General features: G+C 36.7%; 3 protein-coding genes across 3 annotated transcripts; 1 reads left to right on the top strand and 2 right to left on the bottom strand.

Moving 5' to 3' along the window:
- The first annotated feature begins 119 nt into the window (after positions 1 to 119).
- On the top strand, positions 120 to 1085 carry LOC132784199 (transcription initiation factor TFIID subunit 11). The gene is made up of 3 exons (XM_060789639.1): positions 120 to 544; positions 603 to 787; positions 854 to 1085. The coding sequence occupies exons 1-3, from the start codon at positions 285 to 287 to the stop codon at positions 988 to 990; spliced, it is 582 nt and encodes a 193-aa protein (XP_060645622.1). The 5' UTR covers positions 120 to 284; the 3' UTR covers positions 991 to 1085.
- Positions 1086 to 1094: 9 nt separating this feature from the next.
- Positions 1095 to 4271, bottom strand: LOC132784170 (gastrula zinc finger protein xFG20-1). Its single transcript, XM_060789593.1, has 5 exons — positions 4105 to 4271; positions 3506 to 3864; positions 3273 to 3441; positions 1766 to 3210; positions 1095 to 1529 (listed from the first exon to the last, which is right to left on the bottom strand). The coding sequence occupies exons 1-5, from the start codon at positions 4106 to 4108 to the stop codon at positions 1095 to 1097; spliced, it is 2412 nt and encodes an 803-aa protein (XP_060645576.1). The 5' UTR covers positions 4109 to 4271.
- Positions 4272 to 4611: 340 nt separating this feature from the next.
- LOC132798208 (lipase 3) lies at positions 4612 to 11235 on the bottom strand. Its single transcript, XM_060809982.1, has 5 exons — positions 11088 to 11235; positions 9514 to 9997; positions 9057 to 9373; positions 5347 to 6075; positions 4612 to 5290 (listed from the first exon to the last, which is right to left on the bottom strand). Exons 3-5 carry the CDS (start codon positions 9213 to 9215, stop codon positions 4886 to 4888), a joined length of 1293 nt encoding a protein of 430 aa, XP_060665965.1. The 5' UTR covers positions 9216 to 9373; positions 9514 to 9997; positions 11088 to 11235; the 3' UTR covers positions 4612 to 4885.
- Between the last annotated feature and the right edge of the window lie 15922 nt (positions 11236 to 27157).

The following is a 27157-nucleotide window of genomic DNA, read 5'->3' as shown; positions in this document are numbered from 1 at the left end:
AGATATTAGGTGCGCAAGTGTTGTAAAACCAATAATAGTCTAGCTAGTAAATAAATAATTTTGTTGAAAATTGTTTTCTCCTTAACGAAAAATATTTTTATATTTTAATGCTCAACATTTGACAAGAAATTGTTTCGGTTAAATTATTTTTAACAAATTATTTTATGTAATTATCGTGATACTTGAAAAAACATTGATGCTGCCAAACAATGGATGTTATCGATAATTCGTAACTAAAAGGTGGCGGTGGATCGATAATTAAGTAGGTGTTTACTTTTAACGATATGGATGAAATTTTGTTTCCAACTCAAAATTCCCTAAGTGACAATGATGATGGGGATTTAAAGTTCTTTAACACGACCACTGAAAGCAGAAAAGACAGCGAAACATCAGATACCGGTGGTGAGGGCACCGGAAATGACGGAGACACTGATGCCAAGGAAAGCAAACACTTCGTTGATGCCGATGGCGACTCTGGAGAGCCCTCGCAAAAGAAGCTGAAGACTAAAAAAGAGCTCGAAGAGGAAGAACGTGAAAGAATGCAGTAAGTTTCACGTAAACTCTTAGGAGATTCTTATTTATCTTGTTTATGTACGCTGCAGAGTTCTGGTGTCCAACTTCACAGAGGAGCAACTAGACCGCTATGAAATGTATCGTCGATCCGCGTTCCCAAAAGCGGCTGTTAAACGACTAATGCAGACTATAACAGGTTGCTCAGTCTCCCAAAATGTGGTCATAGCCATGTCAGGCATTGCCAAGGTATTTGTGGGCGAAGTGGTGGAGGAAGGTAAGCGCAACGTTATACCAGGGAAACAACCTGCATAAAGTATAATTACAATTTAATTTCATATAGCTCTGGATGTGATGGAAGCGCAAGGAGAATCTGGCGCACTGCAGCCAAAATTCATACGCGAAGCTGTGCGTCGATTACGCAGCAAAGGACGCATGCCCATTGGACGCTTTCAGCAACCTTACTTTAGATTAAACTAGTTACTTAACATATAATATATAGCTTAAGACAATACATAGATTACGTAAATATACAAAAAGCGTCTTTATTCGTTTAATATGTTTTTATAAGCTAAGATCCTATACTAATTCTTATTACGTGCCTCCGCCTGCATCGTCTGCAGCACAATGTGCGGCACCAGATGCGACGAATCATAGTTGAGCGGCACTGTGGCCAGCGGCGCAATGCCATCGGATGGAAAATTCAATTCCTGCGCCATCGGTAAATCGCGATCAATAACATCCTGCGCAATCAGTGTCTTCGTCTCCTCATATTCCATGCCCGCCTCCGGTTTGGCACCCATTAGCAGTTTGCCTCGCTGCACACCCATGTATTCCGTGGCCTTGGCATTCAGTGGCAATTGGCCACAGGTGTCAGCGTGCACCTTGCGATGCGCCTGTAGATTGGAGATGCAAGTAAAGCGTTTGCCGCAATTGTTGCATAGGAAGCGCTTGATGCCCGTGTGAACAGTCATGTGCGTCAGCAGACTCTCGCGATATGGATATTCTTTAGGACAGAGCTGCAACGATTCGACAAACAAAGAAAACATTTTAGTCAATAACTAACAAAATTAAGTTTTGTACTTAAGTTCGTGGAGTTTTTATATTAAAAAAAGGATATATAAATAAAAATAAAAATCTCAAATAAATTATTAAATAAGATTAAGAACTATAATGAATTCTTGAAATAAGTAAGAACTAAAATAAATTAAAAATAGTTTTTCCAAATAAAAATAAGCAACATTTGGCAACTCACATGGCACTTATAGGGCTTGTAGTCGGTGTGCCGCGTTTTCAGATGCGACTTGTACTGCGCCTTCACCTTGAACGTCTTGCCGCACTTGTCGCACTGATACGGCGTCTCCGATTGGTGCAGCAGCATGTGCGTCTTCAGTATGCCAGCCGTAGACAACCGCTTGCCGCAGCTGGTGCACTCATAGAGCGGCACACGGCCGCAATCAGAGCGCACGTGATCCGAGAGCGAAGTTCGACCCGTGAACTTCTTCCCACATTTGTCGCAGATGAGATTACGCGGCAAATTACGTGGCTCCTTCTTGGCATGATAATTCTTCTCGTGGTTCTTGAGACTGTCGTGGCCCGTCATGTACTTGTCACATTTCTCGCAGTATAGCAACTCCTTGTGCTGCTGATGGGCATGCTGTGTGGCCAGTTCCTTGCTGGCGAAGAACAGATTGCAATAGCAGGGACACTTGAATGTTAAGCTGCCATCGTTGCCGTGGACTTTCATATGGGTTTCCAGTCGCTTTTCCACCAAATAGATTTTGCTGCATATTTTACATTTGAAAACTTCTTCTTCAAGTTCCGCATGTCCGCCCACATCCTTGAATATGTCCTTGATGTCCTGCTCGTTCAGCTTGTGATCGTCACGTAAATGTTTTTCATATGGCTTACGTATGTGATAGATTTTCACGCAATGCGGACACTGCCAGGTCTTCTCCATTTTATTCAGCATCTTCAAGCGTTCTTTCAGCTCCTTCTTGGAGATCTTGGACACGCGCCTTGGTGCCGAGGATTGGTCTGGCGACGGCGATGTTTCTGTGCCACGTTTGCGATATTTGCGTTTGCCATTCGATTTTGTGCGTGATTCTCGCTGTTTATCATCGTCGGAGCTGCCTGCTCCAGTTTCCCACAGCGCCAGCGCATCCTCCTCCAGGTGCTCGGCACCATTGTGCTTACCCAGAGGCACTGCAGCAATCTCATCCAGTATTCCTGTCGAATGCTCCACCTTGAGGCTCTCAAATGGCTTAAGACTCTCATCGGGACTAAGCAGCACATCCAGCAGCTTGTCTTTCTCATTGCTATAGATATCGTGAGCGCTGCTTTCTTCCTTGACATAGTTACTGGCATCCTGGTACTCAAAGTCCGGATCAATGGCCTCTACTTTGACCATCGCTGGCGTGGGCAGCTTAAATTGCATAGCATCAGCGTCGTCATCGCTATTGTTGGGTTCAAAGTCGGGATATTCTTCTGCGGAATCGCTCAGCTCCTGGCTGCTAATGGGCTCCTGCTTCAACATCGGCGTCTGCACTTTCAGTCGCGTAGCTAGCGGCACGTCATCGTCGCTATCTCCCGAGGAAGCTACTGCGGCTTTGACTGCTCTAGCAACTGCTGGTTGGCTGCATTTCCTTGGCCTGCCGCGTTTCTTTTTGACCTCATTGGGTGACTCAGCTGGAGCGGAAGCTATAAAAGAACAAGGCATTAGTCAATACGAGCTGTTACTTGGCTACTGGAAGTGAACATACTGCGTTGACGGCGACCACATGTGTCGGGATGCTTTCGCTGATGCTTGGTCAAACTGGATTGGCAAGAGAAACGTTGTGCACACGACTTGCACTCGACGGGCAAAGCGTTAATGTGCTCGGAATGATGCGATAGGCAGCTCTCACGATCCGAAAAGCTTTTGCCACAGATCTGCAAATATAGTAAAGATATTAAAAAATATCCATAAATGTGAATAGTTGAATTGGTATTCTACCTCACACTTAAAAGGCTTGTCGGCAGTGACCACACACACATTAAACTTGCGATCTTGATGCGCTTCCTCGACATGTGCATCCAACTCCGCCTTGCTGTTAAACAGCACTTCATCGCCCAAGCAGAGGCGGCAGCTTAATGCTCCATGTGTGCTCTTCACATGCTCCTTCAGTTCATTCTCATGGCAATAGTGGGCATCGCAGTGACGACACTGAAATCCTCCCGGCGGCTCATGTTTTTTCACATGCTTCACATAACCGGCCAGCGAGACGAGCGCCTTGTTGCAGACAGGACAATGCAACTTGGGAACGCCGTCTGTAGTAATTTCCACCAGCATTTTCTGGCCAATCGTTTGGGCAGCTGTTAAATATGCATAAGTTATGTAGAACGTCAGCAAAACTTCATTCAAATTGTATTCAAAACACTAATCTTGTTTTGTTTGTTTTCTTTTTGGCTTGTTGTCGCAGCCCTGGCTGCAATGGCGTCTGGCCCTGGTTCTGTTGATTGTCAATGTGTTGACGAGGAAGGGGGTGAGAGGCTACACTGTAGTTCTGCGGCTTACACATAAATACTATAGTATTTTCTGCTCCTATTACATACCCATTTTTGTTGTAGTATAATTTCTTTTTTGCTTTTACATATGTATGTGTACTTTGCTTTACTTATTAGCCGCAAAAAATTTAAAAATTAGGCGCAAGTATTTTGCGTATTTGTTGTTGTGCAGCAGCAGCACTGTGAAAAAATTTAACTACTTGCGTTCTACACTTAGAGAATACACATTAGAGATGAGCGATTGTCACGTACCTGTTACTGCACTGAAATACCTTTACATAGCGTGACACGGCTGAAAATGTCAGCAATTTGTGCCCATTAAATAAATATTCACTTGCAAATATTATAAAAGGGCGTTTGCAAATTTTATGCTTTAATTTATTGTCGTAGAAATTTAACAAAATTATTATTTTTACATCTGCGTGCATTTGTAATGATATTTAACATTGCTTTGCACTGTTCACCTAAACAGATTCATGTTACCTCAATTGAGTAGTTTTGACGTAAGCTATCGATACTTATCGTTTTTCTCAAGGCGGTAATTTTAAATGCGCATTTCAGGTAACAAAATATATATGTTTTATTGTACAGAGTAATTAAAGCTATTTTACTTTTTTTAACAAGCATTTCACAAACCTTTTGCAGCTTATAAGCTAAATATTAACAAATATATCACGCACACGCTCATTGCTAACCATATTATATACAATTATTTACATTTAAACTTTTGCCACTTTTCATTTGGGGTTTTACTAGGCTTTTACGTTTGTTCTGTCTTGCTTCATTTGATTTTTGGGATGTCAGTGCTGTTTATCACTAATATACGTATTTAGAAACTCATACCCGTTGCGTGTTCAATATCATAACTAAGCATTTTATCTATTATTCTATCATTTATCACTTCTTTCACATTGACAGACCACAAGAAGTCATAATGATTCCAGTCTTTATACGGTATACGATAGAGCTCAGCGCAAGGCAATAACGTTGCCAAATACTCTACATCCTCCACCGCGGACATATAATCATTATCGCTATAATACATGTGAACACAACTGTTGATGTTCTTCACATTGTACGAGGGCGGCGTCGACTGCTGATAGATGATCTCATTCTGTTCCTTGCCATGATCATATTGCCGAAAATCTCCCGAGGTGTAAAGCTGCATATAGTGAATGATTTGGGTGGTTGAAGCTCCCGCAGGATGCGTTTCGCAGACATCAGTGAGAAGAGTCTAAAGAGTTATTAACATTAATATTTATGTATGGCTTGCAGTTGAAGTTAACTTACATGGTTCAGATGCCTGGTGCCCCAACCACCAATGAAATCCAAAAGGCCAGAGCACAGAAACTTCAGCATTGAGCCCTCGGAACACACGTGCTCACACAATAACTTCTGTATGCTGGTAATGGGCAGCAGTTCCATGTTGCCCAGCACCCAGCTGATGAACGACGGCGAGCCCAGAAAGATGCCTCCCAGCTTGGACAGTATGAAGGAATGATTTCGCATATAGGCAATGGGAGCCAACAAGTGCACCGATCGCACCTTTTCGTTGTACCATGGCAGCGAAGACATTAGCACAAAGTAGGTGGTTGTGCCCTGAGAATGGGCTACGAAATGCAGTGAACTTGTGTTGCTCACGTCCAGCGCATAGTCCAGCATGGCAGCCAGATCATATACACCGATCTCATGCCAACTGAATTTCCAGAAATCCGTAGTATCCGGGTGTATGTGCTTGTGCTGACGGGAATACGTATTACCTCGAGCATTGCCCAGCCAAACATCGTATCCAGCATCGGCGAACATATAGGCCAACGATGTCTCTGGCCCATTGATGATCCAATCATCCGAGGCACAAAGGATGCCATGCTGCAGAAAGACAACTGGCTTCTGTGCCGTATCGTTGTGAGGCTCAAGTTTCGGTGAGGTGGGTATGCGATAGATGGTGAGTATATAATGATCCGGAGTGTGTACGGTGTGCTCCTCCACTGGATAGTTGTGGTTCGTAATGAGGCTGGCCTGCATGAAAATTTAATGGTTTTAATATTATAACTGAAACGTTTCAATATTTTAAGAAATATAATATTGAAATAAAATAATAATACATAACAACTCTTGTATATACATATTTATTTCATATTACTTCACAAAATGCTAAACTTAAATATTTTCGGATTAAGTACAATGACCTTGAAAGTACCTCATACTATAGCAAACTTTTGCTTAGCGAATTCTCATGGCCTAACCTATTATTTCAATAAGTAGATAATGAAACAGCTCCTTCAAAGTAATTACACATGTATTCTTCATTAATTGCCCAACGTGTCATGCTTGATGATTTGATAGAAAAATACAAAATAAGCAAAGTTCAAGTGTTTACTGCTTTATAGATGCAATATAAAGATATTTTCACTTGTACATTGCGATTAGAAGAAGGCTTTAAAAGGTTTTCGCAAAATAAATAAGAACAATAAAGAAAACAACAACTTTCGTGCCGATTGCGTGTGGGCAGTGTCTATCTCTCTCACACCCACACATTGTTGAAACAAAGAGAGGCAGCCGAAAGCTTAACGAAGAAACTAAACGAAGAAACCCGAACGCATCAGCCACCCAGCAGCGACAATAACAACAAACGAGATCGCGACGACGACGATGCCAAAGTCCAAGCGCACACAACGCGTCATCGGACAAACTTTGAAATCAGCCCACAATGCGTCGTGTGCCATTCATGAGGCGTTTGCGGGGCGTGGCAGGCAAAGCTTTTGAATCAGGGGAGGGCGGTGGGAGGTTATGCCCCGAGCAATTGAGCGACGAGTAGTTATTATTATATTGCGATAATGACAAGCAGTTTTTGCGTTCTTCAACAACTTCTTTCTTATCAGACAATGCTCGTTCCTCGCACTCTCTTCGTATTTGGCGTGACCAGCTGTAGTTGTTGTTGTTGCCTGATGATCGGGTGATCGGGCTGCTGTGGAACACATACACACACACTCACCCACACACACATACATGCGTATGCATACGTGGCCCCCACAAGAACTATATAAATACGAACGTAAATATATATCGCGGTATATACATAGAAATGTTTATTGTGATTTGGACAACATACTGTATGTATGTTATTTTAATACATGTCTTGATTTTATAATCACATTTCTGCTAATCGGACGTGCCTGCGGAAGCATTTTATTATGGAGCATAGTTCTACATAATAAATGCTTTATTATTCTTTTTTTTTATTTGTTTTTATTTGTTGTTTTTTTTTAATTAGCTTGCGCGTGCTTCTAGAGCTTTCGTCTGCCAAAAATTGGCACTACCTTATCAGCAAGGGTTGGGCATATCATAGGTTATTATGTCACTTTTACCGCTATGGCAAACATAAATTAGTTAAATTGATAAGTATATCTAAATTTCCGGTATTTTCCCTGCTGCGTTCACATATCATGTGCTTGCTATCAATTTGATAGAACAGCAGTTAAAATCAGCAGTTGAACGCATGTATAATATTTCCTCATTTCCAATTTATATGAGAGAGATTTTTAAACTATTTGTAGATATACAACATCATCGTTAATCAATTTATAGAGCAGATCTTTATTTTTTGTAGTGTACCTTAACGAAACCTATATATACTTCCTGGATTTCCAAACATAATATATACCTTAGAATATTCTAAGTCATAGCCTTATTTCCTCATTTCCAATATAAGGGGTGTAAAATTCTTATAGAATAACTAAAGGGGAAAATTAATTTTTTAAAATCTTTAATCATTCCTAAGGTATTAAAGAGTTTCTCAATTAAACTGCTTGAACTATGATTTCTGTGTAACTAAGATAACTTCCAAGTTTATAGGGCACGTCACTGTCGATCAGCATAATAATGCTTGCATAATAATGCGTAATTATAATTGAATGACGAGCTAGACTAGTACTTATCTTCTTGCTGATTGCATGTTCAATTATTCCATTTCTATCATTAGTATTAATAGATTAGAAACTTTTGTCACACTCAACTCATTCAATGCAATTCATATATTATCTTTAATCAAAACGTATTTTACAGTTGCTTTGTTTCAAACCTTTCATTGAGCTCTTTGTCATTTGTCAAACGACAAGTGCATCTATAAAAAAAACAGAAAAAAGTTGAGCACTTTATGATTGCCATAAAAAGTTGTTCAAACCGCAACGAAAGTTTTGCTTTTAGGGCACTTGCAGCTTTTTTTTATTTTTTCGTCCACCCACCTGTACTAAAGTCCACAATTAGAATGAGTAAGTAAGTGACCGATATCTAATCGGAAAAGGTGAATTTTATTGTTTGCAGACTGTCTGACACATTGATAATGATTAGATCCTTTTGTCCGAATCGGATGTTTATGCACACACTTGGCAACGAAGATTGAATGACTGCTGATTTCTCAATGAAAGAAGTGCGAAATTTATGGGCGGTATGATAAAAATCTTAAATTCGATTTTTAGCTATTATATAACATCATGACAGCCTTGACAGAGGTGATGTGATAGATTCTAATTTAGATTATAGCTATTATATAATATCATGACTGCCTTGATTATATAAGTATTTATGGTCTCAAATTATAAGTTACAAACTGACTTCTGTTAATTTTCTGCACCTAACAGCAGCAAATGCTAATTCTAATTTTTTTATGGTTATCATTTATTATGAAATACATTTTGAAAATGATTTGATTTCGTATTTCTCATAACTCTTGGAAATTCATAATTTATTTAGTCTGCCTTTCTCATCTATTGATTGCTCTGTAGCCTACGCGCATTTATATGTATTAAATTTGCAATAAACATTGAAATTGATTTCCATATATACAATCTCTAAGCAGTCCTTGAACAGCAACATCAAGTATACGCAATGCTGGCAAATTTTGAACATGGGAATTACCCAATGAGCCCAACGAGTCTAGTAAACTTGCAATGTTAGACTCTTGGAGTTCGGGTTGGAATTGGAATTGGCCAACAACTTACCGTCACTTTGTGGCCATCCACTGGCTCGATGTGTCCGCTCAATAGCAGCAACAGCAATAACAACAGCCACAACATGTTGTTGCCACCGTTGCCGATACTGCTGCTGCCGGTTGCTGCTGCTGCTGCTGTTGGACGTTGCATTAACAATATTGTGCACATATTTGGTAATCGTAACTTTTGATATTTCTTGTGCAGTGCGAGTGTGCGGCAGTTGTGGCAGTTATCCAAAGACTGACCCACTTTATAAGGCTTGCAGCGGAATGTTGTAAGCTCTGTGGCCGGTGCCACACGGCCTGCTCCGTTAACTTTTTCGAACACTAAAATCAACGGGAAAAGCACATATATATAAAAATCCGTTTAGTTAATAAAAGTTGTAACTCTTTTTTTATGTTTCTCATTTTGATTGTAATGTTTTTATTATTTTTTTTTTTTGTTTGATTGCTACGATTTCACTTACGTTGTTCACAATTACTTTAATGTTTTACTTTTCCTCTTTTTTTTTGCCGACTCGTTACAATTGTTAAACGTATATGTTATATATTGACTATATGACCGTTAATCAGCGCTTCCACTGATCTTTATTATGCTATATATACATCTATATATAATCGTATTTATGTTTATATTCAGTTACTTTGATTTGCTTGTCACTGTTGTTGTCACATATAAATTATGCGTAATTAGTTGTGCCCAGATTCAGTTTCCTTGGCTTGAATTTAATTGAGGGACTTGAGCTGCCGATTATGTCTTAGAATTATAATTCTAATTATGCCATCACTCAAGGGCACTCGTTGTGAGGCTTTCTAGAGCTTGAGTTTGAGTGTGTGTGTGTGTGTGCTTCTTTGCTGACGATTAACTTCAGGAAATTTGCACTCATATGACTATAATAATTGCCCCAAACTGATTAGAATCTTGTGACGTCAATCTTAGATTTCAATTAACTGCAAAAACAAAAAAAACAGTTTAAGTATTAGTATTGCTCTAATTAAATATTGTTACATCAATAATATAATGAGCTATTGCTAACTGTGGTTCAAGATATTTAATTTGTGATCTAATTTTAACGTATCGACAGAAAAATATTTAAATTTGACTTACAAAAATTTAAATTTTGTAAAAATTGAAAATTAATAAATAAATCAAACAAGTTACAGAAATATTAAGATGAGAAATTAATATGAAACTTAATATAATTTAAGTCATTGAAATTCAAAAGGGTCTATTAAGTTTAGTTTTATGTCGATTCCGATTGATTTTGATTGTGATTGTTTTTTTAATAGGTCAAATGCTTATCAAAATATAAGTTGAATTTTGTTTTGCGGAGGTGTTGAATCAGATTAATCTCAGTAGCACACTCAAGCAAAGTTTAATGATCTCTAGAAAACTGCTAACGTAAAAAAAGAAAACAAAAATAAAATGCAAAATGTGCGCTTCTATTAAGTATACGACACATGAACCCTAAACAAGCTTAGAAGTACAAGTCTTAAATATTTAATTACTTCTGAGAAATGAGAGTGTTATGAGTACATAGGTTCAGACAAAATAAATAATGAACTTATTGCCTTATTTCATAAGATTAAAATAACAAATTTATTAATGGTTTCCATCATTTTGCTTAAATTAAAACCTCTGCTCAGTTTTAAACAATTTAATTTTCGCATATAAAACATAACTCAATTAACCATGCAAAGATTTCACTTTACGTCAATCGTGATCAAGTAATTTGAACTTGAACTGCCGCATATGGAAAGTTTGTAAACACAAAGAGTTGCGAATAAGGTTTTGTTTCAAAATATTTCAAAATATTAATAAAACTGAATCAACTATCAATTGTTCTATCAATTGGCAAATTAGCATTTGATCGAATCTTTCCCACGGCTTTTGTCGAGTGCCATAGTGCTCATATAGCAAATGAGGTAAGCTTATGTCAATGGATCAATCACACGATCGATTGACAAATTGCCGTTGTTCGCTTATTTCATGTAATACTGGTTTCAATATTAGTTTTTAGTTTTCACTGGTGACGTTTACCGTTTTGCGAAAAGTTGAATGAAATGTTGTTGGTTCACTCACTACTCGACTCTCAATAAAAAAATCAAAACAATTTTCACGCCGCTCGTTCGTACAATTTATAAGTATTTATAGATCTTGTCGATCCGCGTGTGGTGTCGGTGCGTTAATTTCCAAACTAAAACTAGCTTAGACTCGCAACAGCAGGTCTGCCAACTGAGCGAAAGCTCTCGATGCTCTCGTAAAAAGCTTTTTTTGCCGGCGCAACGATCGTGTGCGAAAGCTTTTGTCGTATGACGGAAGCAACAGCTGTTGTTGTTATTATTATTCTTTCACTTCTGCTCAGTCTTCTTCTTCGTCTTCGGCAGCTGTCAAGAATATGTTTTGTAAACAATTACTTAATGCCGCATTATTGCACGCGACAACGGCGAATACTAGAAGAAGGGAGGGGGAAAATACTGCGAATATGCGCCAAAAAATAAAGGGGACGCAGAGCTAACGGGTCAAGTTCAATCGAACCGGTTTCAGCTGTTTTTCGTAAAATTGTTACACACACTCTCAATCTGTCTCTGTCTCTGTCTTTCTATGTCACCTTTTGTGCGGGCCTCTCTTTCTTAATTTGTTTTCGACAAGCTGCGGCCAACATTTTAGTTTGTAATTTTTGCGTAGCATTTTCAAGGTTATTTGCGTAATTTATGCGCATTGCATTTGGATTTGGGCATCCAATTGCCCCCCCCTAATGTCGTTAAAGTAATAACCCGTAAGTGTTGCGACTGTAATGAAGACATTATTGAAATGGAGTTGGGGCTACAAACGAACTGTAAAGACTCTACGTAATTGTGTACAACATCGAAAACTCTCGTATACCTAACAAATACTTTTCAAAGCGCATAAACAAGTTATGAAAATGTATTAAGAAAGTGAAACAAACACTTTAATATATTTTTAAGATTACAATTTTTGTGTATAGCAAGTTTAGCATCCCGAAAGGAGACAAACGAATTCTTTTCCGGCTTCTCCATTATTTTGTAGCTGCTAATCATTAAATTATTTACTTAAATAAATATTAAAATAATATTTACACATAAAATATGAAAACAAAACCATGCTAATTTATATCATTACTGATTTAATAATTCACTTATTTTTAGATTCTTTGTTTTTATCCAAACATTCTGTAAGCATCGAAAGCTGCATTGTAACTTATTAGTTAAAAATCACATAAATTAGATTTGCTAGGAAAACCCTTTAGACATGCCCTTTGTCCATCAAATCTAATCTACTCATAACCCCATGGAGAGCTCTCCAATTTCCTAAATCGCTTTGCTATAGTCTGCTGTATAATTTAAGTAAACAACCATAATAGTATCAACAACAAGTGAGAACGCCAAGTGAACGCCGACTCTAGGTTGACTGTGAAAATACACTGTAGAGTTTAAAGTTTGTCAGGAAAATGATTGCAAAGCAAATGCATTAATTTGTTTGGTTATATTTTATACAATTATGTTTAATTTGTTATAAATTATATATGTAAGCATTCAAAATATGAAGGGGTGAATGTAAGATAATATGATAAGTTTCATAGGCTGACCAGGAAAAACCATTTGACAGAAAGATTTGCAATCAAAAGTGTAGTATCAAAATTATGTAACTATATAGTAAAATTCTTCAGTATTTATTATCATAAGTGTAGAGGAATGCTGCTCAGGTGGTAAATTTGTTTACATGTGTTTAATTAATATTTACACCTTACTCTAAGGATGTTTGTGTTTACTTTCTTTTATTAAGCCGATAATTTAAACCAACTAGAAAACTTGGTTGCTGTAGAAATAGGTCAAAGTTATGTCGTTGTTATCGAATATATGTAAGCGATTTAGGCAGTATATCAAAATATAAATAAACAAACAGATGTATGTACATATATAGTAAATACCGCAAGTTACCATAAAAATATCAGAAATATACAAGGAGCCAATTTATATATTATATTAAAAGTAGATCAGATAGTCGCTTTTATCTATAGTATATTAAAAGCATGAAATAATTTAATATAATATTAAATACCGAAAGTTACCAAAATACATCAGAAATATAACCGTTTAAATTACAGTAGTCTTACTAAATTAGATTTAAATTTGTATTCTTCAACTATACAATTTATCTAAGGATCTAAGGATGTTTGTGTTTCGTTTGTTGTGTTAAGTCGATGTTGTTGGCAATTGTAATCGCATTTTGAACACTACAAATTATCATTAGTATATTAAAGTATATTAAACAAACAATCTATTCTATATTAAATAAATCAAACTATTGGAATTTAACCAATTAGTATTGCCAACTTATACATTGTAGTAATCCAGTACGTAGTTTAAAGTAAAAATGCACTGAAACAATCTTCCCGCACTGCGTGCCATTGCAGGGTATCTGTAAATGAGCCTGCAATGCGCAGCACTTTGTGTTAGTCACGCAAAATTTGTTGCCGTCGCCGTTGCCGCCGCTGTTGCGCGTTGCACTTTATTGTGTTTATTTATTATGCAAATTTGCATTAATTTTTGTTGCAACACGTGGAGAAGCAGCTACATCTACAGCAACAGCAACAATGAGAAGCCAAACAACTGGCTGGCAGCAACAGTTGCTGCATTTAGGGCCTTAAATTGGCTTCATGAAAAATGCATTTGGCACACAGAATGTTGCACATTGTGATCCTGCGGCAGCTGAGCTTAGCGCAAGGACATTTTTACAGCTTTTGTGCTTAAAATAGACGCGTTGATAGACAATTAAAAATGTTGCATACAAAAGCTATCAATAGTTTGGCTCGAGGCCCGAAAGCAACTGCAGCGACTATGAGCAAAAAAAAAAAAGAAAAAGAAAAGCAAATACAAAATACAAAAACAAATCGCCTTAGAAGAATTGCTCCAGGCTTTGAATTTCCCCCTCTGCAGCCTATATATGACCCTTAAAGCATCCTCCTACCTAAGTCCAAGTCTAAGCACTTTGTGCAAATTGTCAACGCTGTGCGTCCTTCTACGCATACGAGCAACAACAATAACAATAACAACAACAACAACAGCAACAACAACGATGGCAGCAACAACCTCGGCAACAACAATGTGGCAACAAAGGCTTCAGGTTATTGCATGCATTTTAATTAGTAGACAAGCCAAGTGGGTTGCCACTGTGGCATCTATGTTACATATGCATGCAACGCATCCAAAGAAGAAGATGAAAGTCAACTGCGAGGGTGGCTCAAAAGGATAAGATTAGTTTAAAAACAAGTGCGATACCCGATTCAATATAAACAGAATATTGCGATATTATACCTTAAATATACCAAATACCAATATACTGCAAATATACAAAAATATATAGAAGGCAATATTTAGTATATCGATATACTATTATCGTTGAATGTATTTCGCATTTCTTAAAAAGTTTAGTAATTTCAATCCTACTGAAAATATGTATAGTAAAAAAATATAAATATAATTACAGTCAATTAATATTAAATTTATTTAAATAAAATTAACGATTAACAAAAAAATATTTATGTAACTTGTAATTACAAATAAACATCAAAATAATAAATCGATAAATTTCAGTTGATATATAAATAAAATTTTCTGAACTCTTCTTCGCAAATTATTTCTTTGTAACTAGAGTTTTGATATATTATTATTTATTTATTGTTGAGAATGAAAAATGTAATAATGCCTTCAGCATACATAGTCCAACTAAATAGAAATGAAATAGTTTGAGTTTTGAGGCTGTCACTCAACAAACTATTGAAAAGGTAAAATAAAATAATAAAAAATAAACAGCTGGTGAATGAAAAATAGCTGGAAAAACGCAAATCATTAAGATGATGAAAAACGATCCAATAGTAACCAGACAATGACATATGAACCGATGAGACCCGACAACGTGTCCAATTTCTCATAGCAAACAAACAAACAAAACTGTCAAAAAAAGAATTCATATGGAGTGCGGTAAACGAGAGGAGTGAGAGAAATAGACTGAGAGTGTGAGAGAGAGAGAGGGATAGAATAGAGAATGTGGACTGCACTAAACATTCTCTGCTTTTAGAGTCTCTCTCGAGTCCCTTTCAATCTGTCATTCTGCCCTCGCGGTTAGCAAATGCCGCCCCGCGCCTCTTTAGCCTCCTCGCCTCGCACATTCGACCGCCAAGCTCTGCGCTAGTTTCTTGTATTTATTTTTAAATTGTTTCGCACACACATAAACAAACTCACAAACACACACACACACACATTCGCATGCTCTCGTACACACACAATTACAGCAGCTAACATCCTCCATATATAGACGGACAACGCGTCGTATGCGCCATGTGACTTAAGCTTATGCATGTGTATATGTATGTGTGTGTGTGCGCATTTGTATAGCGTATATGTGTCGCTGTATTGTATGCCTGTATGTGTGTATTGGTGTAGTATACAAAAAAAATCTGTGTAACGCGCATCTGTCAAGCAACCAAACGCCCCACGCATGTGTCCCTGCGTCTCTCTATGCGTGTGTGCGTGTGTGTGTGTGTCCCAGTGTGTGTGTTTGTATGTAAATGTCCTTGAGTGCTTGACGGATGACATTCATAAACGTCACTTCAATTACCTCCACGCGCCAACGCTGCCGCCGCCGCCGCCGACAACGTCGCCGCAAAAAAAGAAGAGAAAAAAACACAAAAAATTGTGAAAAGTCAGTCAGCCAAAGTTAAAGAATTTCCCTACATTTTCATTTTCAATTTCAACGTTTCTTCTCTCGAACTCATCTCTGCTTTTATTTGCATTTGTGTTTTATTTTTTTTTATTTTTTTTTTGTACGTTTTTTCTTACCTTCGACTTGTGCAAACTACGGCAACATTTTGACAAATTTTTTGAGATCTATAAAAATACTAAGCGAAATGAAGCGCTTGACTTGCCATTCGAGAGCAATAAAAATCGGTGGAAAGCAAGTCTGTTCTCAGTTGCACTATCGTATTCAATTCTCAGCTAAGCCAAGTCTATTTTTATTGCAAATCTTTCGCGTTGTTCAATTCCCTGCAAAGACTTTAACATCAGCGTAAAGCGTATGCTTTGTTAAGTGAAACGAAATTTATGCTAAAGAGAAATTCGGAACAGATGTCTTTGTTAATATTGTAAAGCAAACTCCGCCAGCTGTAACAAAAGCCGTAAACTGAATGTGTTTTGTTTTTTTTTGGTTTTTCTGTTGTTGCTTGAGAAACTCGACTGACAGTTGCTCTTTAATAATCGCTAACTGGATTTGGCTTAAACACAAAATGAGAGCAAAGTTAATTAATCGAAATGTGCATAAAAAAAGCAGGGTATTCAACACTTTGGCTAATTTTATTTCAGAGGCTTTGAAATTAAAGTAGCTCGTCTATTTTTCTGCTCAAGTTCATGCCCCAAATTCGTAACACATTCAACTTTAATTTTCTTTTATAGTTCTCTCGTTTTTTTTTGTGCTTTCTTTTGTTTTCGTTTTATTTTCCACAAATTAAGCGCATTGATTTTCACTCGACATCATCAAAAAGGCGGTCGCCCTGTGAAACATTTTCAGGCACACAGACACACATTTAGAGAGTACATATAGTTGATTGTGGGAGGGCAAGTGCAGAGGGTGGTGGGTAGAGGTGGAAGGAGGGGGGCTGATGCTTCCTTCACTTACACTTGTCCTTACAAATTTGTCCTTTTTCTCAAATGTGAAAAGACGCATAATGTCCTTTTACTTGTATATTTTTTTTTCGTTTTCGTTTTCTTCTTCTCTGTTCTCTCTGCTGCTTCTTCGTTTCTCTATTCTTGCTTGCGTTTCGTTTTATTTTTGTTTTCTTTTGTTGCTGCTGTTGCTGTTGGTGTTGTTGTTGTTGTTGTTGTTGTTGACGACATTTCGCCTCGACGTCTGTCGCTGCTGCTTCTGCTCCTGCTGCTGTCACGTTACACGCCCACCGCCCACATTTGCTACTTGTAAATTATTTGCATTAGTAGCCACTTGTGCCCTCTGCGTGTGTGTGTGTGCGTATGTGTATTTCTCTGTCTCTCTGCCTCTCTGCCTCTCTCTCTCTCTCTCTCGGTGTATGCGTGTTTGTTTGTTTGTGTGTGTGTGCGTTTAGTTGCGCTTGGTCTGCCCGCAGGCAAACTGGTAAAACCTGCCCAAGTTTTAGTCAGTAACCTAGCCGCCTTTTCACCCCGCCTCCGCCTCCCCCTCTGCCATCAGCAGTGCCTTTGCACGCCCCTTTGCTTCGGTTTGGCAGCCCCTAGATTTCTTTTGCCCTGCTGCGTGTTTGTTTATATACACACACAAGTACACACACACGCTTACTTACACACATATACATATACGTATGCACATTGAAATTTCCATTTTTTTGCCTTCTCGTGGCTGCCCTTGCTACTGTTTCAATACCCTGTTAACAAGCATATGCAGGAAAGGAGTTCTAAAGAGTTCTTAAAGAGCCAAATTGAAAATTAGATTTAAGAAAACCTAAAGTGCAGTTTAATTTCTCTCTTTCGCAACGAATTGCAGTAATATTATTACGATAAGTTAGTATTGCTAGAAATTAAAGGTTTTCCTATCCAAGTAGAACCACAATCAATCAAAATTATTGAAAAATGTGAGAGAAGTCTAAAAATTGAATTTCAAAATTACGTATACGTAATATTAGTGTGCGTAGTACGCATTATTCTCGTTAAAATACTGAGTTACACCTTCATAAAACTACCATTAACAAATGCTTTCAAATCACAACAAAAAGTATTTGAAAATATAAAATTAAAAGTACGTATACGTAATGTGTTCTGTTAGCTGACCAATTTTTAAATTAACATATGCTTTGGTTGCAGTAAGATTTACCATATAATACTTAAAAAGAATTTATTGCGAAAATTACGTATACGTAATACTGAACAACTCATACATAAAAATTACGTATACGTAAGTAACATATAAAATTCTAAATTCACATTCATTTTAATTGATTTACAATAAGCAAATCAATGTAATGCTTTGAAGATAAATGCTTATTTTATTTTATTACCCTTCTAATTCCTATCTTAAATTCCATAGAATTTAAAAAAAAATAAAATCAAATAAAATTATTAAAACTATCAATTTAAAAATGACGTATACGCATGGTGCCTTCAAAAAGTTTCATTTTAAATTCTAAATTGACATTCATTTTAATTGCTTCAAATTAAATAGTAAGTGAATAATAAAAATTCAAACAGATTAAAGACGCTTTAAAAAAAAACAGGAAAACAAAGTACGCTGTTTAAAATTACGTATACGTTATGGTGGTCTAATTGTTTATTTTATGATTCTTTTGATTCCTATTTTAAATACAAAAGAAGTTCAGAAAAATTAAAAGAAGTAAAATTCGTAAAACTAAAAATTTAATAAATTACCCAATAAATTACGTATACGCAAATTTGGATTTCAAATTCTAAACTTACAGACATTTATTTACGACTATTTCCAATATATTTTAGACAAAATGAGTGATAGTATGCTTTTAAAATTTGTTTATTAATTATTCATCTTCATCTTTTATTACGTATATGTACGTTTACAAAGTCATCAAGACCTTAACAAATTCCAAATTGTTTGCATTGTGTGTGAGGTTTAGCAGGTTTGGCATTTACAGGGTATAGATTAAGTCGTCTGTTGGTTTGTTACGCTGTTTCGTTGTTGTTGCTGCTGCTGCTCAGTGCTCGCTGTTTGGGCCTGCACTTAAATTAACTGATTGCAACATTTTATACAGCTTTTTATGCCCCGTTGTGTTTGTGTTTTTAGCCTTTTGCTTGGGTATTTCGCTTACGAGTGTGAGTTCGGTATATCTCAAGGGAGTTGCGTTTTAAGTGGCTAGTAAACGCGGTTGCTGCTGCTGCTGCTGCTGCTGTTCTACACATATTAGCCTCTCTCTTTCTTTTGTGTTCCTCTCTCATTTCGGCACACTTTGCTTTTGCTGCTTGGTGTTCTGTTCTATAGATTTAGTTTTGGCTTTCGTGAAACGTGCGAAAGTTTTTTATGCAGGAGCTCGTTGCGTGCGCACAACGAGGCGTATGCGCAATGTATTCAAGTAAAATGCATTAAACCTGCCCAGACACTGGCTAATTGTGAGAGAAGCAGGTAAAGAGACGGGAAGCCAGGGGTGGAGCAAATGAAAGAGCTACACGCTGTGTATAATTTTCTGGAATTGTTTGTTCAAAGGCAAGGATTTAAGTATGTGGCTCAAGTGTCTGATAATTATGGGCACACACACACACATACTTAGTCACTCCAATTGTGTGCGTGTGTGTTGGTATGTGTTTAGGGCTATGTTATAAAGTTGATAAGCCGTCGCTGCGGTTAACTCTGCCGATAAACTGTCCTTTGGCTTCAAGTGAATTGTTTACAAGCGCAAGCAAAAGATATGCAAATTGAACGGAAAGGACGTCGTTGGCTTTATCTGAAAAAGTAGATGGAATAACTTAGGCAACCGCAATTATAATAAGAATGGGCATGAGCATTACTATGCCCATTTCAGGGTATTACAAACGGTTTCTATTGCTTGCCACATGATAATACTTTGCCAGCCATCACATTTATTCTACTTTTCTTTTTCCTTTCAATTCGGAATAGTCAGGACATATTTATGCCAATTCTAAATTAAATTGCGAATCCAACCTTTGTCTCATTGTTATTTCTGTACGTTTAGTACGTTCTCAAAGATGATTATGAATGAAAGTAATTAAATTTTAAATGATTAGGGCATATTTCTAACTTATGCCGAAATTTGTACTAAAAGTTAGTTAGAAATTGAGTGAATTTAAATTTAAATTTAATGTCGAGTTTAAGGAGATAACAATAACTATTCTGCAAAAGTTGAACTGTATTCAGAATTCAATTCAATAATAATATTTTATTTCGAGCGAATATACATTTCGATTCATCTTTACAATGTAATTAAAAAGCAATCGTAGATGTTATTGTTATGTAATTATTAACCTTAATAATATATTTCGAATGTTATACCAAATATCGTTATACTAAATATACCAAATATGGTTATTAAATATACTCAAAACTCTAGAGACTTAATTAAAATTAATTTTCAATTTTGGGAATAATGAATGAAAGTGGAAACTAAACGTAACAGAAATAGCTGAGACCAGTAGATGAAAATAACTTTACGCATTAAACTCGTTTTTGATTGCAATTAAAAGAAGTAGATGTATTTTGGGATTGATTCAATCGATGATGGCTACAAATTATAGATATGTATCTAAATATATTCGAGGTAAGCTCAGGGAAATTAGTGAAATATAAGAAGCATTTCGCATAATCACGGCACAAATTGTGGCCAAAGCGGAAGCCGAGTCAAAGTGAAAGCCAAAGCCAAACCAAAGCCAAGGCAAAGAGAAGGGCAAAGGCAACAGCAATGGCAAGTAACAATCGCAGATCTAAAAATAAGATTTAGCATTTTTATCAGACTGGCGGGGAGCGAGCAGAACTTTGGCTTGGTTTGGTTGTTGGTTAAACCAAAATAGGAAGTTCAACCAACCATGTTGAGTTCGTTCTCTCCCTCTCTCTCTCTCTCTTTTCCTTTGTCCATGTGTGTGTGTGTGTGTGTGTGTGTAATAAGCTGGCCCTCGTATCCGTCACAGGCTCTGTGTAAATGCGGCCCCGCATCCAGAGCGATTTATCAAAGTTCATTGAAATTGTGCACCACCCGCTGCCGCCAAGCTCGAGCCACGAAACTGTTGTGCGACCTTGGGTTTGGGTTTTCGGTGGTTCGGTGGCTTGGTGGCTCGGTGGCTCGGCGGATGGGCAGGCATAAGGCAAACGGCAGAATGTCCTTGATGATGACGACGTCATTCATTAAAATTTTCTCAGCTAGTTTGTTGCCCAATGCTATTAAACAGCATTGAGCTGTCAAGCGTATTACAATCCAAACAAAGTGCCATAAAAGCCAGTCACACTCGCAGTCAGCAATCCACAGCCACAGCCACAGTCAGAGTGCAAAACTTTCGTTTTTTGGTTTTTCTTCCTCTGAGTAAACTGATTTATGATTTCAGAAGCTTGCCATCCCAGTCTGTGTACACTTTTTCCAAAACTCCGACCTCGAACAGATGAAAAGTCAATACGCCACATTTGATTAATAATCATATTATATGCTTTATTAAGCATCCAGACAAACCAGCAGCCCGCATATCCTTTGCAGCTGCAAAGGACTTCAATCTCGTTTGTATACCCTCTACTAATGATTGCAGATCGCTGCCTCGCATGTCTCAAATTAATGTAGATTAATACGCTTCTAATGATGGATATTTATATTTATATGCATACCAAGTCAACTTATCTAAGTATTATCTGTCTTGGCTGGCGCATTAAAAAGCTAATTTTTCATTATTGTTTTACAATTAATCAAATTCCATATGAATTGATTTTAATTGTTATTTAAAGGTTTTGGTTTTTTTTTTTGATGTAGCAATCTCTTGCAATTTATTTCGGTTAATTTATGAGTTTTATTATTGAAATAACCAATACAATTCCTTATTGCTATGCGATGAGCCAGACCGACTAAGAGCTTCAGTCTGGTTTTATTAGATTCGATTGAAAATAAATAATAATAAATAAATAAAATTGAAAATACTTGAATTTAGATGAATGTTAGCACATTATACTTTTCAAAATTTTAGTTGTCTATTACGTTCAATACGATTCCCTAAATATACATTCTCTGTATTTTATCATTGTTATTAGATTAGTATTGAATTTATATATATATATCTTGTTCCCAGGCGGAATTTGTCGAGTGTCAGATTATCCACGGGGAAAAAAAAACAAAAACTGAAGAATTTTAAAAAGAAGTAAATGTAATTCTTATAGGTATAATCTGAAAACAGAAAAATTATTCCGAAATCATTCTTAGCTCTAATTAAAACGTTAGTTAAGAGCTATACTATTCATTTTTATTCAAAATAAAAATATAATTTAGTATATGTTTTTTTTTACTTTAATTAGTCTTGCACTTGACATTGGCAAGAATATTGCCAATGTGCATATTATTAATTAACCAGCATTTTAAAATACTTTAATTTAAACAAAAGTTCATCAATTTTATTTTAAAATAATTTACTACTTTGAACATTATTTTTTGTAAAATCTGTTATATAAATATACTTAATTTTATTAAATTACATTATTATTCTTTCGAGTAATCTCAGTTGATCTTAAAGTCACACGTTATTAAATATTATTGTTCTTTAGAAATAAAAGCCAAAGCAAGCACTTTACTACTGTTTAAAGCGACTTTATTCTAATTAACTTAACTTGTTAATTTTATTATGCCGGATTCAAAAAAGAGCAGCAGATGTCACAATTACATTTCAGGCAAATTAAGCTTTAAGTAGCTTAGTAGAAAGAAAAGCGCAAACAATCAGCTTTTGTTTGCCTCGTTTGTGATTTTTTTTTTTCTACGTTTTTGTTGTACTAATGTTAGGTTAAAAGCACAGTAATGGGCTGTATAGCATCTTGCAGTAGAGCTGACTTGGCCCATAGTTTAGTTATTACGTCTTATGTCTATGTCCAGCTATTGTTATATAACTCTTTTGTTTGGCCGCAGTTGACTTGGGCCATTTGTTTGGCTGTCTGGTTGGGGACCCTTTTATATAAATATATATCTTTATCATTTAGTTTGAGTCCCTGACAAGTGCAGACCACATGTTGTCTTCTTGTCTTGTCTCCTCGCTTCAATCTGCCACCTTTTAGTCTCGCAGTTCTCTCTCTTCACATTCAACGCTTCAGCTTCATCTCCAGTTGCTGTTGCTGTTGCCAACTACCAATTTTGTTTTGGGCCTGCCCACAAATTATAATTACAAATGATATATTTTGGCGTTTTTATTATGAGACTGTGCATAAAATAAATGATCTAAACGCCTATTAGAGCTCACTTCTATGACAAACGTGCAAAACTTTGCCCCGCTTTGCTGCTTCTTTATTTTGTTTTTTTCTCTTCGTCCATACTCTGCAAAGCGATGTTGTGGGATGGCAATGTGAGAATGTGATGTGATAAGTGTATCGTAAATAAGAGATTTAAGAATAAATTATCCGATTTATTTTGCAGTCTGATAGCATAGCAAATTATATTTAAAGTAAGACCATATTTTAATAGAATTTTATTTACAAATTTAACAAAATTTGCTTATAAATAATAGTGCATATTAAGGACAAATCAAATCAAAATATTAAACAAAAAATTGTTCTCATTCTTTGTAAAACAAATGTTTGCATAATGAAGAATTTTTATCAATGAATAAATTGAGTTTGTTCCAAGTATATAAGGCAATGTGCTATATTTTATAGTATATCCAAATATATTTAAAATTAATCCATTTTTAATATAAATTTTCACTAACAAAACTAATATAACGTGTATTTAAATATAAGTGAACTTTTAAGACAATTCTAATCTGGTAATACATTTAAATAATAATACATATTTTAAAGAAAGAATTTGTCATAATTTATAAAGCAAATGTATGCTCAAAGAGCAAGCATATTTAAAAAATATTTTCAGCGATGTGCTAAAATTTAGGTAAATGATAGTATATCGTATTAATTTCAATCAAGCGAAGATTTTATAACATGAGCCCCTTTTAATTTGGTCATTATTAACAGCTGAACAGCTTCCAAAATGTATGGCACCTTTCTTAAAAATAGTTGTATTGATTAACAAATATTAATAGTTTTCATTTAGTTAAATACCAAGGCTTGCCGTCATCAGAGTATGGATAATTCGTTGTATTAAGTGTTTAGGTGGCATTCCTCTCCTTTTCTTAATTCTATAAATATTTGATATGGCGAACTGGGGCTATCAATGAGGCTGCTGGGTACCGAAGGAAGGGGAGGGAGGTGTTTGGATCTGAGGATTGAGGACGGGTCCATGACAACAACGATGACGATGACGACGGCGACGAAGACGACGACGACGACGACGACGACGTGGCATTGTTGTGCGTAGAAATATCTAAGCTATGCGGCGTACCGAACCGGGCATAATCAAAATACAATTGTGCGAGAATGTGCGTGTGTATTGCGAATGTATGTGTGTGAGTGTATGTGTGGGTGTGTGTGACTGTTTGTAAGTGTTGTAACGCGTGCACAGCGTATTTTTTCGCTTCTATATATATACCATATATAGTACGCTTTTTTTGTTCTCTGTGTGTGTGTGGGTTTTTTAGCCTGATATTTGTTTGGCAGCAAACTCTACCTGTGCTGACAGTCTGACGAGCTCTACGCTCCACGCTCTCAGCTGCGCTGCAAAAGTTTGCTATAAACTGGAAGAGAGCAAAAGCTAGGAGAGCTCCTTCGTATAAGAGAGTGAGAGCAAATGTTTGCTGTGTCTTTGCTGGTGCCAAAAATATTCGGGTTGCCCAATGAAAGAATAATAAATTAATTAAATATAAATTATAACAACATGGCGCAGCAGCCATAGAGCAAGAAAGAGAGAGAGAGAGAGGTGAGAGAGAGAATGAGAGTGTGTAATGTGACCAGTTTGTTGAAATAACTCAGCTCCTGAACTGGAAAGTCGTCGTTTTTATAGCTCTTGTGTCGCTTCGATTCGGCTTCGGCTTCGGTTTCTGTTTCGGCGTCGGCTTCCATTTGGCTTCGTGGCATGTGGCCCCAGACTCGAGGACTCGACGACAAGTCGAGGCAGGACCCAAAACGTTTTCGTGCGCTGCGCTGACAACATCCTCGCAGGACCAAAAAGCGGACGGTGCGTTGTGACACACAACCAAATCTATATATATATAAATAAATGTGAGGGTGCATATGTGTATGTGTGTGTGTGCAGAAACTTTTAATCGTAACTGTGACTGTGACTGTGACTGAGGTGTTGGTAAATTGATTGCACTTTAAAAACCCACAAGACGTCAAACAAATCGGCAGTGTAATAAAACCAGAAAATGGAAAAAACCAAAACGAATTAAGAAAACGAAACAGTAAAGAAACGAATGCAAAATCTAATTGAAAAGTGCTCTAGAAAATTGAATACAAACCCAATTTTTATATAATCAAGCAATAAAAATGACACAGCTCTCGTCTGTGTGTGTGCGCAAGTGAGTGTCTGTGAGTGAGTGTCTGTGAGTGAGTGTCTGTGAGTGAGTGAGTGTGTGTGTGTGTGTGTGTGAGTGGCTGTGTATGTTTGTGTGCGAGTGCAGAAATGTTAATGCCATTGTAACAAATGTATACATGAGTGTCTCTGTGTGCGTGTGTATGTGTGTGTGTGAGGGACTCGGACTGTGACTGTGTGCAAGAGTTTGTGTGTGAGTGTGTTTCTGCTTATTCTGCGTGTGTGTGCGTGTATTCTCGTGCCTTCAGGCCTTTCATAAAGAGGTCAAAACGTTGCTTTCGTTTTTTCTACGATTTCCACTGTGCAAAAGTTTTTCGGTCTTCTTGTTGTTATTGCTGTTGCTGCTGCTGCTTTTGGCTCTGGCTCTGGTTCTGGCTCTGACCAAGACAGCAAATTTAACAGGCAGCCAAAAATTGGTAGTCACCGTTTTTTTTTTTTGTTGGCACCGCCCCTCTTAAAGTGCGCTCTATGCGTGGCCAACGAGCAAATGATATAATGATTAGCAAAATGGTGTAAAACAATCGTAAGCAAATTGGATATTAAAACAATGCAAACTGCATTTCTGAAGCATACTTTAAGGAGCTAGTTTTAGTACCAAATTTGAGATAGTCAATTGAAACTGATAAAGATAGATGGCAAATAAATCGCTCAAAAAAGTAGTTTTTATTTATATAAATTTACTTAAAAAAATGTTAATAAAAAATTAAAGTTAGTCAATAGCAATATTAAGAGCATTTATTTATATAAAACAAATATGATGAATCGAATATATTAAAGAGAAATCTCTTCACTTGAGTTCATAATGATATTATACAATATTATTTGTGCTGTTTCTTTTAACCTGAAATTATTTTTTATTTTTAATAGTAAAGATTAAAGTAAACTCTATAAACTATATCATCTTAGTCTTCAAAACGGAATTTATTTACCTATTTAATGATAAGCAAAATAATTTGGAGGCTTAATTGTATAATACATTGAAGAACAGAAAAGATTAAGGTTTCTCAATTAATAAACGTCATGTTAATTCCTGAAAGTTTGCTGATATATTAAAAGGGTTTTAAGTGACGTTTCTGAGTTTTAATCAATTTAATGTGCAATTATGTAAAGGCTAAAATTGAAGAAGCCCAAAAATGTTACGCAATTTGGCAGCAGAATTTCACGCACCTCAAGAGAATCAAATACCATAATTAATAATAATGCCTAGCGACTCTCGAAATTCGTGGCTGAAGTTTAGCCTATGACTAAAAATACTAGCAAAAAAGGAACCACAAAAAAAGGTAGCAGCAAAAAGTGCGAGGCTCATACGCACACAAACACAAAGACAAACACAAACCCAAACACACAGAGACACACACAAATACACGCACGCATACACGAACATGAAGAGGCAGATACAAAGAGTCCATGAAATGGAAGAGTGGGCGGGGAGCAGGACATTAGCGGCAGCTACTCAAAGCATAACAATGAACGTAACCGCACATAGAGCCCAGAGACAGCCATAGACAGCCACAAGCAGCTACATAAAAAACGAGAGTAAGAGAGAGAGAGAGAGAGAGAGAGAGAGCATGGAATGAAAGTGGGTGTAGAGGAACGAGTGTGTTACCTACTAAACTAAATGAAAGTAAAAATTGTAAGCGTAAGCTAAAACAACAAACACAACATCAGCAGCAGCAGCAGCAGCAGCAACAACGACGGCAGAGGCGGCAGCACACGCAGCAGAAAACGAAAGCAATAACAGAAAACGTGAGCAGCGATAAGAACATTGAGATAAGCAGCAGAGCGTAAGCATGGAAATAACAATGCAGAGAGAGCCAAAGAGAGTTAGAGAACGGGAGAATGTGTGTTATATTTTTTTTTTGTGTAGGCTTGCCTGAGAGCGTGAACATTGTGGTGTGAGTGAGTGCGAAGACTGATCGAAACGCTGTTAAACGATAACAGCAAACTGTTAAGTGTTAACATAACTCTT

This window comes from Drosophila nasuta, chromosome 2L (genome assembly GCF_023558535.2).
Source record: "Drosophila nasuta strain 15112-1781.00 chromosome 2L, ASM2355853v1, whole genome shotgun sequence".
Taxonomy (NCBI): Eukaryota; Metazoa; Arthropoda; class Insecta; order Diptera; family Drosophilidae; genus Drosophila; species Drosophila nasuta.
Note: the sequence above shows the minus strand (reverse complement) of the source record. Positions and strands in the feature narration are given on the sequence as shown.